Source organism: Phragmites australis, chromosome 16, assembly GCF_958298935.1.
Source record: "Phragmites australis chromosome 16, lpPhrAust1.1, whole genome shotgun sequence".
Classification (NCBI taxonomy): domain Eukaryota; kingdom Viridiplantae; phylum Streptophyta; class Magnoliopsida; order Poales; family Poaceae; genus Phragmites; species Phragmites australis.
This window is the reverse complement of record NC_084936.1, coordinates 19,553,733-19,570,980: the sequence shown is the minus strand read 5'-3', so window position 1 is coordinate 19,570,980 and position 17,248 is coordinate 19,553,733. Positions and strand designations below refer to the sequence as shown.

General features: G+C 44.0%; 1 protein-coding gene across 1 annotated transcript; it reads right to left on the bottom strand.

Annotated features, from left to right (window-relative positions):
- Positions 1–8,854: 8,854 nt before the first annotated feature.
- On the bottom strand, positions 8,855–10,337 carry LOC133894828 (uncharacterized). Its single transcript, XM_062334999.1, has one exon. The coding sequence runs from the start codon at positions 10,194–10,196 to the stop codon at positions 9,075–9,077; it is 1,122 nt and encodes a 373-aa protein (XP_062190983.1). The 5' UTR covers positions 10,197–10,337; the 3' UTR covers positions 8,855–9,074.
- Positions 10,338–17,248: the final 6,911 nt, after the last annotated feature.

Genomic DNA, 17,248 nt, shown 5'->3' with positions numbered 1-17,248 from the left:
AGAGGGTATTCTCCCGCTGGTTGACACGTGACAATGTGGGGGCTGCTGAGTGGGGCACCCCTTTACATATTACACTGACAGTAACCTCCAAGTTCCATCACGAATGTGGTGGACTGAGTGGTTTGTCATAGTAACCCATGGTCGCTGCACACCGCGTGGTCATGGTCGAGTCTGGTCGCACCACTTGGGGCCCATGTGAGCATAAGTTCACCCAAGGAGTGGTCGTCGATGCAACCCGCTTTCGTGGTTCACTTAGGAAACCGCATCTCGAGGAGAGGTTAAACGTCTAGAGGGAGGGGGGAGAGAGAGAGAGAGAGAGAGAGAGAGAGAACATGGGAGAGAGAAAATAATTACCACTGGACCTGAAGGAATTTTGGTTCCCCACGCGCTTGTTCTTCTTTCTCCTTCTAGCCAATCCCTTTGGAAGAGGAGGCCTGACTAAGGGCTGGCTACAGCTTTTCGCCGGTTGACGCTCTTGGGCCTCGACAGCCTACGCGCACTTTTCCAGGAGCTCGATGATCTCGGTAGTGCTTTAGTCTCTAATCCCTATCAAGAAGGCGATGAACACAGACTCGCCCATGATTTTTGGAATGGTATTCTGGCATTTGGTGAAATATCATATGTAATCTCATAGCGACTTGCCCTATAGCCGCCTGACCTAGTACAAGTCATCCTTGACCCCTGGTCGTGTGTAGGTTCCCTCAAAGTTAGCGATGAATTGGTCGTATAAATCTTCATAGGAATTAATTTAACTGCGGGAGGTTCATGAGCCATGATCGAGGCAAACTGGTCAGGGCAGTCAGGAAATAGTTCATGTCGAGGGTAAATCCTTGACAGTGATTCTGGGGTGTATCGAACGACGGGTGTGTGATCTTTGTTCGGGGAGTGTCTACTGAATTTTTTTGTGTATGTGTGACTCAAGAACACCGAGGATTATTCAGGTTCAGGCCCCATTAGAGTAATAGCCCTACATCTTGTGTATTCTTTTCTTGTGGTCTAAGTTGGTTACAGATGTTCTTCTTGTCTTGCCCTCTTCTCCTTTGGCCCCAATCCCCTTTACAAGCCTGGTACTCCGCCCTTTATATATCATAGGGAGAGAGGATTTACACGTGAGTCAAGATATAGACCCAGATCTAGCTAGAGCTTCCCACCTAGGCTCATCATTACTAAGAGCAGACGTAACCTATTTGCTCTACGATGCTACAGAGCCTGTCCCATCGCTCCATCACCTGTGTCATTCCGGTCGCCTGAACTGCCCTGTCCTGTCCCCACGCGCAACCTGCGCACCTACAAAAAACCTCCTGACATGCTTGTCAGGCCGTCCCGTAGCATTTAATGCTACGGGACGGGGCACAGCAGCTCTGCACCGACCACGCCTTGGATGACCAGAAAGAGGACCTGAGGAAGGGAAATACTCGAGTGAAAAAATATTTATTGTGATTAGGCTGTTTGGACACATACCTGCCCCGCGACCAGAGGAGACTGGTCGCGGGGTTTGGTCCTGCGACCTGGTGACTAGTCGCGGAGCTTGGTCGAAGAGCCTGGTTGCGTGGTCGCTGGATGGTCGCGCGGTCGCTGGTCACGTGGGGTGGTCACAGTTCCGGACAAGCATGGCATATAGCACCTGCTGATATCTTACCAGTGTGGGTCCGCCCGCGAGGGGACCCCACTATTTTTTACACCGACAGTTCACCATGACCTTCCCGTCGCCTCATGTGGCCTGCACCATTGTGGTGTAGATCTACAGGAACTCCTCTGGGTTGGTCGAGCCATCGTACTTTTTGGCTAGGACCAGTTAGAACTTATCCGGCAAGTGCACCTCTTGTAGCTAGTCAGAAAAAGCGTTACACCCTGTCCCGTAACGGGGAGCCACTCACCGATGGGTAGCTTCCCACAATAGGAGAGAGAGCCGTTAGTCTTGTGGACTTAGCGAGGGGACCGGGGAGTTTGACATCTCGCTATGAGGGGAAGGTGAGTGACTGGGACGCTTGCCCTTTTCCCGCTCTCGCAGGGCACAATGCTCCTGTTTTTGGGTGGCCCTCTAGCCCCATATTACGTCGCTGAGGTCGCGGTGGCAAAGCAAGTTGCACAGGTCCACAGGTGGACTGTCTTGGCATGGTGGGGGTCTCCTCGTACTCCCTATTACTGAGGGAGCATGGGTTCCCTCCAGCCACAGAGCCCACTGCAAACCCTACCGACCACCACCTCGTCCACCATAAACCACCACGGTCTGGCGCCAAGCAGTCTCTACCAAGAGGGCGAGATCATGCAACCATGGTGCTACCGGTGAACTCTTCGGTACCACCACCGGCGGGTGGATAAGAAGTACTCACGCAGTCTGCAGGTTCTACACGAGGGTCATGACATCGTAGTCGAGCCGTTGACCACAGAGCGGTGAGACTCCATGAGGGGGGAGCCCTTGGTGCTCGTGTTCCACGTGCGGTGTGACAGCCTTGAAGATGATGCCGCCAAGGTCTCAATCTCAGGTGGGCGCTCCTCCGGGTGGTGTTGCAGTTGCTAGGGCAATATAGGACCACCTCCATGTCTAACGCAGGATTGGTTTCCCTCTTGTCCTACAGCATGAGGCTCACCTCCGGTTCCCGTGACATGAGCATAGTTGTTGACCCCGTTGCATGACCTAGTTTTGTAATCCTTGTCATGTCTTGTTAGCGTGTTGGGGTCAGAGTCCAAGTTGTGTACGCCTTTTTTCATGGCTGCATAACCCTAGGTCGACCTCCTCACATCCCTTCTATAAATATACAGTAGCTATCATAGTTTAGGCTCGAATTTTTCTTATATTATTTTGTTTTAGATAGTTTTACCGTATATCAATTTGTAGAACCCCAACTCGAGTACTTCATTGGTAATCAGCAAGGTTCATAATTCATCTACCTATTCTTTCTTGTGTTCCTGATTCACTTGCAAGAAAAGCCTTCTTAGCGAGGTCAACCATGTCTTGGCATGGCTGATAACCACGGAGTAGTGGTGTAGTAGTCGCGAGGGTTCTTGATCTATTTTGGTCAGAGCCTTTGGATCATCAGTGTTTAAGCTCCACCAAATCGGCTTATCATATTACCTTTCAAAAGATCAGTCACACCCCCATCAAGTGATATTAGAGCCTCGGTTGTCCGTAAGGTAACCTCAGTTATCCCCTTTTATTTTGTTGTGTTCCATTACCTAGAGTCCAGAAAATTGCCCTACAAAAAGATTTAGCTCTTAATTTTTCTGTTGTCCAAACGACTTTGTGCCTTTCGTAATTTTGATTTCAGTTTTCACGTTGTTGAGTTCGAGTCCATCGTCGTTGTCTTTGTTGCTGGTCGAGTTATCTTGTTCTAGTTTCTAGCATCGAGTCTTTGCTATTTTAGTCATCGTGTATCTCGACTTGCCTTTTCTGCTACCGCCGAGAGCCTGTCACCAGCCACTTCGACCACTAGTCGGGTTCAACCATCAACTCGAGTTTGACCACTAGTCGGGTTTGACCATCTACTCGGGTTCGACCACTAGTCGAATTTGACCACCTACTAGAGCTTGACCATTAGTCACTTCAACCACCTACTCGAGTTGAATCACTAGTCAGATTCGACCACCTAGTCGGATTCCACCATCCACTCGAGTTCAACTCCACTTAGTCGGACACCCCCTCCCGCACGCACACTTCATATCGAGCATTGTCTGACAAAGTTCGAGTAGAATTTCTATAGACGAAACAGAGCTAGCCAAAGTTCAGAGAGAGAATCTTTTTATTACCTTTATATCCCAGCTCTCAGAAAAAATGTTTGTGTCCTACTCACCTCATTGGACCTAGAAAAGGTACTAGAAGATTTTTTAGTCTGTGCCACATTTGCAAAAAAAGAGAGGCAAGAATCAAAGAGTGCAAGAAAGAAAGAAAGCAAGAAGCAAAGAGTGCCAAAAAAACACAATCAGAAAGAAAAAGAAAGAAAGAGAACTTAGTCTGTATTACGAATTTTATTCCATTGTGCTTGTGTCTATTCTATTTTTAGCTTGCTAGGAATGTGTTTGGACCAGCAACTGTGAAGACTATTGTTGACTTTTATTCAACTTTGCTAATCTGATTTCAATTATTGCTATTCCTTACTACTAAATATTGCTTATACAAGCTCCACCTTCTCTTGATCAGAACAGTTCTGTCCTTGCAACTACCTCGCTCGCACCCGATAAGGTATCACGAACCAGTCACCGGTTGTTCTAACTACTGTGATTGGTAAGAATACTTGCAAGAGCGTGGTAAGACGCTTGAGAGTGTTTGACTTCACCACTTAGTAGTCGTTAGGGATAATATATATTTGTTGTCTTCTGTTTGCTACCAACCATGACAGGTAAAGCATCGGATGCACAAGAATGTGTTTTGAGGGAAGAACTCATAATGGTGTTGGATGACATGTCGTGCTATTAATGACGACATTGATAAGAAGCTTGTGGAAACAAATACTACATTGCAACGACTCAATGATAATATTGCAATGCTTAATGCATGCTTTGATAGGTTGTCTAATCAGCCACCGAATAATGGGTGTGAGGATCCTCATGGTGCAACCTATGAGCAAGAGGAGTCCGCCGCGGATGATAAAATTTTGAGACAAGAATAAGACGCCTTTGATGCACTACAACAGAACCGATTGAACTTCAAATGTCAAGGTATGAAAGGTAATACGTGTTAATGATGACCCATTTGCTAAGGTTAAATTTATTATACCATCTTTTGTTGGTACTTATGATGCTGAAAAATATTTAGATTAGGAGATGACGGTCAACCAAAAGTTTAATGCTCATTTGGTTCCTAAAGTGCATAGAGTTAGGCAAGCCATCAGTAAATTTAAAGACTTTGCAATCATCTGGTGGAATAGAGTATGTATCGACATATTAGCGTCTACTACATGGAATACTTTAAAAGTTGCTATGCGTAACAGAAATTTGTTCCACCCGCTTTTAAACATGATTTGTGTAAGAAATTGTAGCACTTAAACCAAGATGATAGATCCGTAGAAGAATATTACCAGGAGCTAGAAATTTATGATATGTTATGATATTATTGAGGATGAAGAGGTTGTGACACACTATTATGGAGGGTTGATGTGAAATTCAGGACATAGTTGATTACAAAGAATACGATGGTGTTCCTAGATTGTTCTAGCTTTCATGTTTGGCAGTAAAGAAGTTACATGGACGACAACAGAAGCCAAGGAACAATTTTGAAAGCTCGCCTACTTCAAAATCAACACTGTGACAAGTTAAAATAGCCCCATGTTCAGCTACACGGTATGTTGCCCCCTTCTCGAGTAGGGCGTGTTCAGTAGCACATTCGACACCGTCACACGCTCCCGAGATTAGTAAATCTGCTAGTGTGAAGGATCTTGCCAAGAGCTCTTCTTCGGTTGCTTCTATATGTCGTTCAACTGGGATTGTTTGCTACCGATGCAAGAGAATGGGCCACATCGTGAAGGATTGCCCAAGTCAACGAGTGTACATCACAACAGAAGACAGTGGATATGTAAGTACTAATGATGTTGAGGATGAATATGATGTTGCAACTAACCATATAGGTGATGAGCACAAACACGAGACAAATATCAACAACGAGGAAGTTTTCAGTGCCACTGCCACGAATAATTATAGGACTCTCATTGTGCAGCGAGTGTTAAGCACTCAATTGGAGCAAGTGGAACAACTACAACGCCACAATTTATTTTAGATGTTCCTCATAGTCAAGGATTACCGTGTTCGAGTCGTTATTAATAGAGAGAGTTGCAACAACTTGGTAAGTTCAGATTTGATCAAGAAATTTGCCTTGCCGAAAAGAACACATCCTCACCCCTACCACATTCAGTGGTTCAACAACAGCGGTAAGGTGAAGGTAACGCAAACAGCTAGGATGCATTTTTCTATTGATTCATACCATGATGGTGCTGATTTCGATGTAATGCCTATGAAAGCATGTTCACTTTTGTTAGGTTGACAATAGGGGTTTGATATTGATGTAATACATCATGATAGAATTAATAAGTACACCCTAATACATAAAGGAAAGAAAATAACTTTTCTACCTTTAACCCCTGCTAAAATTGTAAAGTGTGAAAAATAGATAGCTAAAAATAAGAGAAAAGAGTGTGAGCATGAATATGAAAATCAGCAAGTAGCAAAACATATTTTTCCACGCAAAAAGGAGAAAGTGACAACAACTTATAAGTCCGATGGAATTAAATTTAAATGGTGTGTTATGCTTGCTGCTAAATCTAAACTTGCTGAAATTTATGAAAATGAACTGATATGCTATGCTTTGATATGCAAAGATACCTTAGTTTCACTCGAGGATATATCTATCTCTTTGCCTTCTGTTGTTGCTAACTTTTTGTAAGAGTTTATGGATGTATTTCTAGCTGAGGTACCCTGGGATTACCCCCTATTCGAGAACTAGAACATCAAATTGATTTGGTTCCTGGAGCGACTTTGCCAAACCGTACCGCATATAGGACTAACCCGAAGGATACTAAGAAAATTCAGTGACAAGTCAAAGACCTTTTGGATCATGGGTATGTACGAGAAAGTCTTAGTCCTTTTGTTGTTTCCATTCTTTTAGTTCTTAAGAAAGACGATAGTTGACGTATGTGTGTTGATTGTAGAGCCACAAATAATATTACCATAAGATATCATCATGATATACTTAAACTAGATGATATGCTTAGTGAGTTAAGTAGTTCTATAACTTTCATATGATTGATTAACGAAGTTTTATATGCTTTCATTAGAAGATTTGTGGTGATATATTTTGATGATATCTTGATTTATAGCAAGTCACATGAACTATATTTTGATCATCTACGTGTTATTTCTAATGCTTTGAGAGATTCACGTTTGTTTGGTAACCTCAAAAAGTGCATTTTTGCACGGATCGAGTCTATTTTCTTCGCTATGTTGTTACTCCACAGGGAATAGAGGTGGATGAAGCAAAAAAATCAAAGTCATAAAGAGCTGGTCGACCCCTGAGACTGTCACACAGGTGAGAAGCTTTCTTGATCTTGCGGGGTTCAATCAGCGTTTTATGCGGGATTTCAGCACCATTGCTGCTCCATTGAACGAGTTAACAAAGAAAGGAGTAGCTTTTAAATGGGGACCCGAACAAGAAAGAACATTCAAGTTGTTGAAAAAAAAGCTTACCTAAGCTCCATTGCTCCAACTCCTGAATTTTGGTAAGACTTTTGAGCTAGAATGTGATGCTAGCGGGATTAGAATTGGAGATGTGCTAATTCAAAAAGGTAAACCTATTGTTTATTTAGCAAGAAATTAAGTGGGCTAAGTCTGAACTATTCTACCTATGATAAAGAATTGTATACTTTAGTTCGTGTGCTTGAAACTTGACAACATTATCTATGGCCTAAAGAATTTGTTTATACATTCTGATCATGAATCATTGAAATGTATTAGGAATCAAGCTAAACTAAATAAACGACATGCTAAATGTGCAGAATTGATTAAGTTGTTTTCGTATGTCATAAAGCATAAGAAAGTTAATGACAATGTGATTACCGATACGCTTTCTAGGTATTATACCATACTATCTCAATTTGTTCATAAGATTTTTGGTTTAGAGAATATGAAAGACATATATGTTGCTGATTTAGACTTTAAAAAGTAATTGAACACTGTAAAGAATGGAAAATATGGAATAAATATGTGCTAAATGACGGTTTGCTCTATTGTGCTAACAAGTTATGTATTCTAGCTAGCTCCGTTTGTCTTCTTTTGTCTTTTGTTGTTGTAGGAGGCGCATGGAAGAGGATTGATGATACATTTTAGGGTAAAAAAGACTAAAGATGTGCTGATCGTCCACTTCTTTTGGTCAAAGATCAGACGCGATGTTGAACACTACGTGTCACGCTACACTACTTGCAATAAAGCTAAGTCTCGTTTAAATCCACATGTTCTTTACATGACTCTTCATGTTTCTAGTGTACATTAAGAGCATATTTCTATAGATTTTATTTTAGGGTTTTCTAGAATAAAGAGGGAGAGATAACATATTTGTAGTTGCGGATCGATTTTCTAAAATAGCTCATTTTATATTTATAAAAAAATGATGATGCTACATATATATATAACTGATTTGTTTTTTAAAAATCGTTTGATAGCCGGAACTCTTAATCTTTTTTCCTTAAATATTGCGTAGAAGTAACCACATTGATGTAGACCACAATCCAGGTTATACGATTACGCTACGCATCGCTGTCATATGCATGAACCACCACTTTATCTTTCGGTCTTTATTTGACCTTGACCACAGGGGTTTTGTCGAACTTCACCACTTGCTTATTCATCACGAATTTTGAGTTATGGCTTGACCGGTTCGTCACGGCACTAGATGTGTATACGTTGACTTTTCTTGCGTGTGACACTTCAGGAAGAGTATACGCACATGGGAATGAAGAAGCTTACGGCCTCGCAAAAAAAAAGAGAGAGAGAGAGAGAGAGAAAATAAAAGGAAAGGGAAAGGGAAAGAACACTGCTGCATGAGATGAGATTAAATAGAAACACAACAGAATGCTCCCGATGCAATTAAACATTTTTTCTTTGAACACGGGACGTATCCCAAATTATTTCTCCAACTTGTTGCAGCGCTCCCAAATACACAACATTGTTGATCTGATTGATTTTTTTACATGCTGAGCTTTTAAGCAGTAGGAGGGAAAGTGATCTAGCTCTTACCTCGTGCCTGTTGAAGAATTAACCGGCCGGCAACTCATAGACCGTGGCCTGGTTAAGGGAACGGAGCATATCGGAGTTGCATGACTTTTGTTCCGGAATCTGCATCACTGGAAATATAACAAATATTTAATTTTATATGGCACACAATACCAAAAGTACACAAAACTTAATTTACACAAAAACCTTAAACGATGAACCCTGGATATAGATGCAAGGCGATGAACAGCCTAATTAAGCAAGAAGCCTTAATAACACCATTACCATTATCTCACAGACACCTACATAATTTACCATCTCCTCTCTCTCTCACACACACACACACAAACATGCGCGTGCAAGCAAAAGTAAGGCTGAATTCACAACTCCTTTGCTCTGATCTTGTTGAGATGCACAAAGTCAAAGGCCACGGCCACGCTGCCATCCATCCTCTTCACCACGAATCTCTCCACCAGCACGGATCCGCCGGCCACCTTCCCGGCGTCCTCCTCCTCGTCGACCCACCCACCTCTGTACTCCTCCCACCGCATCCTCTCCCACACGCTCGTGCACACCCCGATCCTCTGCCCCGTCGCCGTCGCCCTGAACCATGCGTACGCATCGCCGTGTCGCGAGCTCCCCGCCTCCTGCCTCGCTTCCACGCTCCCGCCGATGAATGCTTTCTTGCTGGCCAGCTTCGAGCCGCCGCGGTGCTCGTGCACCAGCTCCCAGCGCTGCTCGAGCGCCACCTCGTAGAACGCGCTGCGGTCCATCTGCTCTGCTGGCGCGACGCCGTCTTCTTTGATGAGGTAGAATGGGCAGTACCATTTCCCGACGGCCATGTTGGTCGGCGCCGGGAGAGCGTCGAGGAGGTTGGCGTCAGATAGCTGGCGCGATCGGAGCGCGGCGTCGAGGCCCCGCGCCGCCTCGCCGAGGTCGTAGTTTTTGGGCTTGGACGCGTACACGCGCCAGTACTTCTTGCGGTACAGGAAGTACGGGAAGCCGTCGGCGGCGACGGCCCTCGCCGTGAACCGCCCCCGCCGGCGCTGAACGATCTCGATCTGCTGGTAGACGTCGGCCGGGTCGAACGGCCGCGGCTCCACGTCGCTGATGCACCGGCAGAAGCAGCACGGGGTCATGTCCTCCTCGCGGGAGCACGCCCTGACGAGCCCCTTGCGCCTGCCCGTGGCGATGACGGCGTAGTAGCGGTTGGACGCGAGCGGCTGGTCGGGGACGGGCACGAACACGACGGCGTCGGCGTAGGTGGTGTTGCTCTCGTCGTGGTCCTCCGTGTACCGCACCGTGAGCACGCGGTTCTGCGGGAACGGGAGCTCCCACACGCGCGTCCCGCCGCACGTGCCCCAGCAGCACGTCTTGCCGTCGTCGCCGTCGTCGTCGGGGCTCTTCACGACGAGGTAGCCGGAGTTCCGGCCCTCCGGCGGCGGCCGTGACGCCGCCTCCGGCTGGCTCCTGAACAGGGAGAGCGGCTTTGTTGCGTACATGCTAACTAAACTGAATTGTGTGTTATTTGCTTGGGCTGATGAGGATGAGCGTGTATATATGCATATTTTGCGATGGTACACGAAATCGTTGACGAAAGATTATATGAAATATTCTATGATCTTACCGTGGGATGTGCTAAAATAAGCGGAGAGAAGAGAGACCTCGCGAGTTGATCCTAAAGCATAAAAACGCGTTTTTCATCTATCTAGTCGTTGGTGAATGACAAGAAAGCCGTAACTTATTAAAACCACTTCATTTGAGATACAGATTGACATTATTTTAGAATGTGTATAGTCTAACTTTACACAATATGATGAACTGAATTTATTTTATATAAAAAACTATATTGACTCTTATAATATAAGAGTTTGCACCAGACCTCTAATTTATAATTAGGATGCATAGAACCAATGCAGAACCAAATTTGCTAGATCAAAGTAATACGAGTACATTTGTTATAAAAGTACTTTTGAATTATTATGCGGTGTTTATCATGCACTTTATCTGATGTTGGCTGTTATTTACCTTAAGCACACGAAGCATCATGCCGCTGTCCAAAACAACAACAATTTTTTTTCAGAGACTTTGTGTCTGTTTGACCAAACGGATTTCGTGGAATTTCACTATTTGCTTATTGACCAAGATTCATGTAGCTAGACTTCTTGACCTGAGTTAACAGAACGTGGCCAAACTAATTGATCAGACTAATTCAGCTGGCATGACTAGTTTTTGCTGTATGCGTGAACAGAACGTGGCTTGCCGCCATCAGCTGCATCGTAGTTCGTACCAACTTACTCTGCTGCCAGTGTACTTTATTTTAGTCCCTTCTCGATTTCGTGGTAATTCATTCCATTCTTTTCAAATTGTTCTCATAATTTTTTTCAGTGACGAGAGTTCTGTTCTTCAAAATGTTTCTGAATGTGTACGCATTTTGAACGTGGAATTTCACTGTAATTTTTCGTTATAAAATTTCAACATTCTAAACGGGGAGACTTTTTTTTTTGGCAAACAGGAATAATTTGAGAGAAATTATATGCAATGCACGGTAGAAGTGGCTTCTGCGGTACTGATGGTCGTCACATATCTCTAAGTTAAATCTTAAAATAGTAAATCTTATCTAAATAGAAAATTATTTTATATGTTACTTCACCGTAGAGTTGTATCCTCGTTACTTCACCGTAGAGCTGTATTGAGTTGATCGTGTCTATCATTTTGAGATCACGTTGTAAACAAAACAAAACGAAACGAAGGAAAAAAGAAACGGACGAGCCTGACGTGACGTCAAGAAAAAGAAAAGAGAAAAAAAAAGAAAAGAAAAAGAAGAAAAAAGGAAAAAGTTGGAAATTTCGGATTTTCGTCGGATTCGTCGTCAATCTTTCGAAGGCGATTTCTCGGTAATTTCTGGACATTTGTGGTTGGATTAAATCAAATCAAGCAATTCGTGTCGTATCATTTCATGTGATCAATAGTTTGATTCGTTTTGATAATCGTTGTTGATTCGAAGATACGACATCCGAGTCGAAGTATTCTTTTCGTTCAGCGGAGCAAAGTCTAATTAGTGAGAACTAAAGATGGCCAAATGGGCCGTGCTTACTGGGCCGGCCCGAGGCACGGAACTGTAGGCACGGCCCAGGCACGGCCCGGCCCGAGCCGAGATGGGCCGGGCCGGCACGGCACGAGGCCACGGGCCGTGCCTGGGCCGAGCGCGCGGCACGACGGGCCGGCACGGCACGGCCCGGCCGAGTCGGGCCGGCACGGGCACGGCCCGGCCCACGGGCGGCACGGGCACGACGGCCTGGCATGGCCCGGCTCAGGTACGGCACGCGGTGGCCCATCACGGCACGGCCGGCCCATCACGGCACGGCCGGCCCGGCACGGCATGGCCCACCGTGCCGGCTCGGCACGCGGCGGCCCACGGCACGGCACGGCCCACAGCGGGGGGCACGGCACGGCCGACACGTGGGGCACGATGGGCCGGCGGGGGCACGCGGGTTAACGGGTTAAACGGGCCAACCCGATATTTTTGAATTTTATAGCCGTTTTGTGACTGTTTGAGCTCCAAAAAATTCGAAAAAAATTGCAAAAATCACCATTTTTCACCTATAAATAGAGGAGCACCTTGCCCTTCCATTCCACACCAGCAACACCATTTTCTCTCTTGTTTCCTCCTCTCATTCTTGTCTCAAAGTTCGTGAGAATTAGCGATAATTTGGCAAAATTAGTTTGAATTGTTGCAAAAAAATCTGAGCAATTCCAAAATCGTCATCCTGCTGATTTGCTATCTTGAAGTTGAAGAAATCTTGGTGATTTTTTTTGCATCGTTGTTGAGTCTTATTTTATTATTAGTTTTATTATTTGATTATTTCTAACTCTGAATATTTGCAATTTTTGTAGTGTCATTCGACATTGATCATGGATGCCGGTGATCATGATACATCCATAGATCATGATTTTTTTCTCCAAGGACTCACATGGGACTACGGCCCCTTTGATACTAGTGCTGCAGGTGATGATGGACCCGACGGTGAACCTCCGGTTGGTTCACATCCAGATCCAGGTGATGCAGCAGGAGTGCCATCGTCAGGCTCTACAAGTGCGCACACATTAGCAAGCAGCGGGTCTAAAAGATCAAGAGCCGGTACTTCCGAAGTTTGGCAAGACTTTGAAAGGATCTACAAAGAGGAAGATGGGGTAAGTGTCAGGTATGCTAAGTATTATATTTGTAAAAATGAATTATCTGCAAAGCCCTCGGGTGGAACGGGGCACTTGAAGAGGCACGCCATAAGTTGCAAGCGAAAGAGTGGAGCAGCCATGAAGCAGACGGTGTTGCAGTACAACCCCGACGGCTCTGTTCATCATTGGGAGTACGACTCTGTCAATGCTCGAAAAGAGCTATGTCGCTTCATTGCAAGAGCGGATCTACCACTCAATATCAGTGAGTCTGCTGCATTTGAAGATTACATTAAGCAAGCTCATAATCCTAGGTTCACGCATGTTTCTAGACAGACAACTAGTAGGGATATGGTAAAATACTACAATACGTGTCGTAGCAAACTTAAAGAAATGTTGCAAACATGTACATTTTCAGTTGCTTTGACCTCGGACATATGGGCAGGTAGGGCTAGAGAGGATTATCTTAGCGTGGTTGCTCATTTTGTTAATAATGATTGGGAATTAGAAAAGAGAATAATAGGTTTTCGCTTGATTGACAACGCGCATACCGGTGAAAATATTGCTGAAAAAATATCTCAAGTAGTTGCAGACTTTGGCCTCACGAATAAAATATTTTCTATCACTTTAGATAATACCGGTGCAAATTCTAGAGCAATGGATATTCTTACTCCGTTGTTTAGTACTTATGATGAATCTTTCTTGTTACATCAACGTTATGCTTGTCATATTATCAATCTTATAGTAAAATCCGGTTTGAAGAGGTTATCGCGATACTTAGAAGATTTTCGTACTGCAATATCTTTTGTGAACTCCTCTAACCAACGAATTGCAGCATATAAACAATATTGTGTTGCAATGGGTGTGCGTCCACGTAAGTTTGCTCTGGACATGCCGGTGAGATGGAACTCTACTTTCTTGATGCTTAAAAATATTATACCATATAAGAGCACATTTGGTGTGTTTATTCATACACATTACCATCAGCATGGGGGTCAAACCTTACTCACGGAAGCGCATTGGTATGTTGCTGAAAGGATACTGGAGTTTCTTGAATTTTTTTATGATTCAACTGTGAGTTTATCAGGAGTTTATTATCCAACATCTTGTTTAGTAGTGCATAATATTGTTGAAATTGCTACTCATTTAAACAACTATGAAAATGATAATCTTTTAAGAGATTGTGTAGTTCCTATGAAATCTAAATTCTTAAAGTACTGGAAAGAAATTCCTTTGTTATACGCTTTTGTCTTTATTTTAGATCCTAGAGCTAAAATTGCAGCTTTCTGTAGAGTTCTCGCAATTCTAGGTGATGCTCTTGGCCATGATTATTCTAATTATTATACTAATGTTCGTTCTAAGTTATTCGAAGTTTATAGTAAATATGAAACAAAGTATGGCGGAGTTCGCCTGCAACGACCTCCACTAGCACCCACAACAAGTAAGAAGACGACAACGTGGGGGAAAATATTTGGTGCAGGTTCTTCATCAAGAAGTTCAGACTCTTCGTCACGATCGTCTACGGGCACCGGAATTCCAACATCCGGAGGGGAGCTAACTACCTTCATCGACAGTGACGTTATCAGCCACGAACAAGAAAACTTCAACATACTGCAATGGTGGCATGAGCACAAGACGAATTATCCAGTCCTTTCACTGTTAGCGCGAGATTTGTTAACGGTTCCTGTATCTACAGTTTCTTCTGAGGCTGCCTTCAGTCTTACAGGAAGGATAATCGAAGAGAGAAGAACAAATCTGTCAAGTGAGATGGTTGAAATACTCACCATAGTAAAGGATTGGGAACAAGCTGAAGCATGAATGCAACACACTGCAGAAAATACTGAGCTTGAAGAATCATTCCAAAATTTGTATCTAGATGCTGATGAGAACGTGTAATTTTAAATTTTCTGAGCTAGGTTGTACTCTTTTTTCCTTTGCTAGAAAGGTTTTTAATGAGGCAACCTATCAATAAAGCTCATTTTTAGAATTAATCATGTGCCCCTATTATTTCTAAGTTTTTTTATTCATATTTTTTGTTTATTTTTTTAAAATACCCCTCGCGGCCCCACCCCCACCTACCTCTCCTCTCATCGTGGCCTATAAATACCATCTACTCCATCTCAAACTCCATGTATTCTCATTGCCCACCCTGCCCACCCATCTCTCTTTTCCTATTTGCTAGCCAAGTAGCCAGTATTCACTTCACATCAAGAAACTAATTCCATATTTTCAATTCATGGATCAAGGCGCCGAGAACTCACGTGCATAGTCCCAAGTGTGGCAACATTTTGAAAAGGTCTTCAAAGAAATTAACGGGGAACAGGTAAGATTTGCTAAGTGTAATATATGCAGTATAGAAATAGGTGCCAGATCTTCACATGGAACGGGACACTTGAGGAAGCATATTAAAAATTGCAAGCAAAATTCTGGGGTTTCTAATGAAATCATGTAATTTTCGGAGCATAATCATTGGTTGTACTCTTTTTTTCTTCTAGTAGAAAGGTTTTTAACGAGGCAACCAATCAATAAAGATGTTATGTATTTATTTTCCATATTTTTTTTATTGTTTTTTGGATTTTTTTAGCTATTATTTTTGATTTTTTCCTATTTTTTTGAGTGCTGACGGGCCCAATGTGCCTCCACCGTGCCGGCCGGGCCCGTCGTGCCTTCCCGTGCCGACCTGGCCCGTCGTGCCTCCACCGTGCCGATCGGGCCCGTCGTGCCAAACGGGCCTATCGTGCCTCCACCGTGCCGAACGGGCCCATCGTGCCGAACGGGCCCATCGTGCCGGCCGGGCCCATCGTGCTGACCGTGCCGTGGGCCGGCCCGGCACGGCACGGTGATAGTTGGGCCGTGCCGTGGGCCGACGGCTCGGCACGCGGGCTGGCACGGCACGGCCCGTAACAGTAAATGGGCCAATCGGGCCGTGCCGAGATGGGCCCGTGCCGGGCCGGCCCGATTGGCCCATTTGGCCATCTTTAGTGAGAACTTTGGTTCGACTCTGAATTGGAAATAGTGTATCATTTCATGTGATACAGTTTTCTGTTTAGTTTTTCGAAATATAGGCGTACCGATGGCATGGACGTTATTCTTCTTCGGTAATTGGTTTAGGTGTTTTTGGCGTATTAGCGTGTGTCCTCTTCTACTTCGTCGTTGTGGTATCGTTGTACTAATTGTGTGTTTGTTCAGGTGGTGCGACCTCACGTCACGACTAGTGCCTGGCTTCATCGTCGGTAAAGGCAAGTGATTGTAGCGAATGGCTACGCTTTAATCTCTTATTGGGTTGTCTGCATTCTTTAATTACAAGGCATTCATTTAATCTGAATAACTGATTATGAGCCGGTTACTATGATGTTTACGTTTCCAGAAATTTCCTCGATGTTGGATTTATGAAGTGCAGTAAGCACGATATGCCATTCTATAGTTGTTCATTATTATTTTATGCAATATTTTTTTTGAAGTCTCAAGCATATTTCGGGAGTTATGTTAGTTACGCTTGAAGCACGTCATACATATACATCTCATGCATTGGAAGTTTGTCGTCGTCTTCTGACCGTGACCGTACCGGTACAACACCGTATGTCACCCGAGGAGGGGTACGGTGCACACCCTTACGTTACCCGAGGAGGGGTAAGGGTGAGGAGAGCATGGCATGTGCATAGTTATGTCTTCTTTTGAAATTCAATGAGTTATTCGCATCAAATCTTTTTTTTTTTCCTTTAGTTAGCTTGTATATAGATATATATGCGGCTCTGAAGGCTTATACCAACCGAATGTTAAAATGATTAATGTTATCATTGGACTTGCTTAGTCATAATTGTTTCTCCTAATGTTGGCGGTCTGTTTCATTACTAGTTTCTATTTAGAATTGTTAGCACATTCAACTGTGGCTAAATAGCTTTTTGTTAAGTACATTTCTCTTGCTGAGATTTTCGAATCTCACTCGTGTTTTCTTTCCAGTTTTCTTTTGAGTTGTCAAATCGCTTGCGGGATGGGTAGCTACACGTCGCCTGCGCGTTCACCTTCTCTCTTGGGCTAAACCTGATGTCTTGTTAGATATTGTCTTTTGCCCTGTAATGTATATAGTGAGTTTGATAGTGGTTCAGTTGTTTGGTCGAGGCTTGTATCTCGTTTGCTAGGATCTTTATTTTGCTAGTGTGATATTCTATATCTGTTCTGTCTGGTTTGTTGTTGCCTGTTATACCTCCGCTTTCAGAGGAGGTGCTGTTGAAATTTTTTTCCTTAGCTTTCGACAGATTTTGTTGGTTAACTTAAATGACCCTCCGAATTTGTTTTGTTCGTCGGGGTGTTACACGTCACCAACTCACCATTCAATCATCCAGCTCGTTTCTGTAGCCCCACTCGTTATTACCGCGACAAG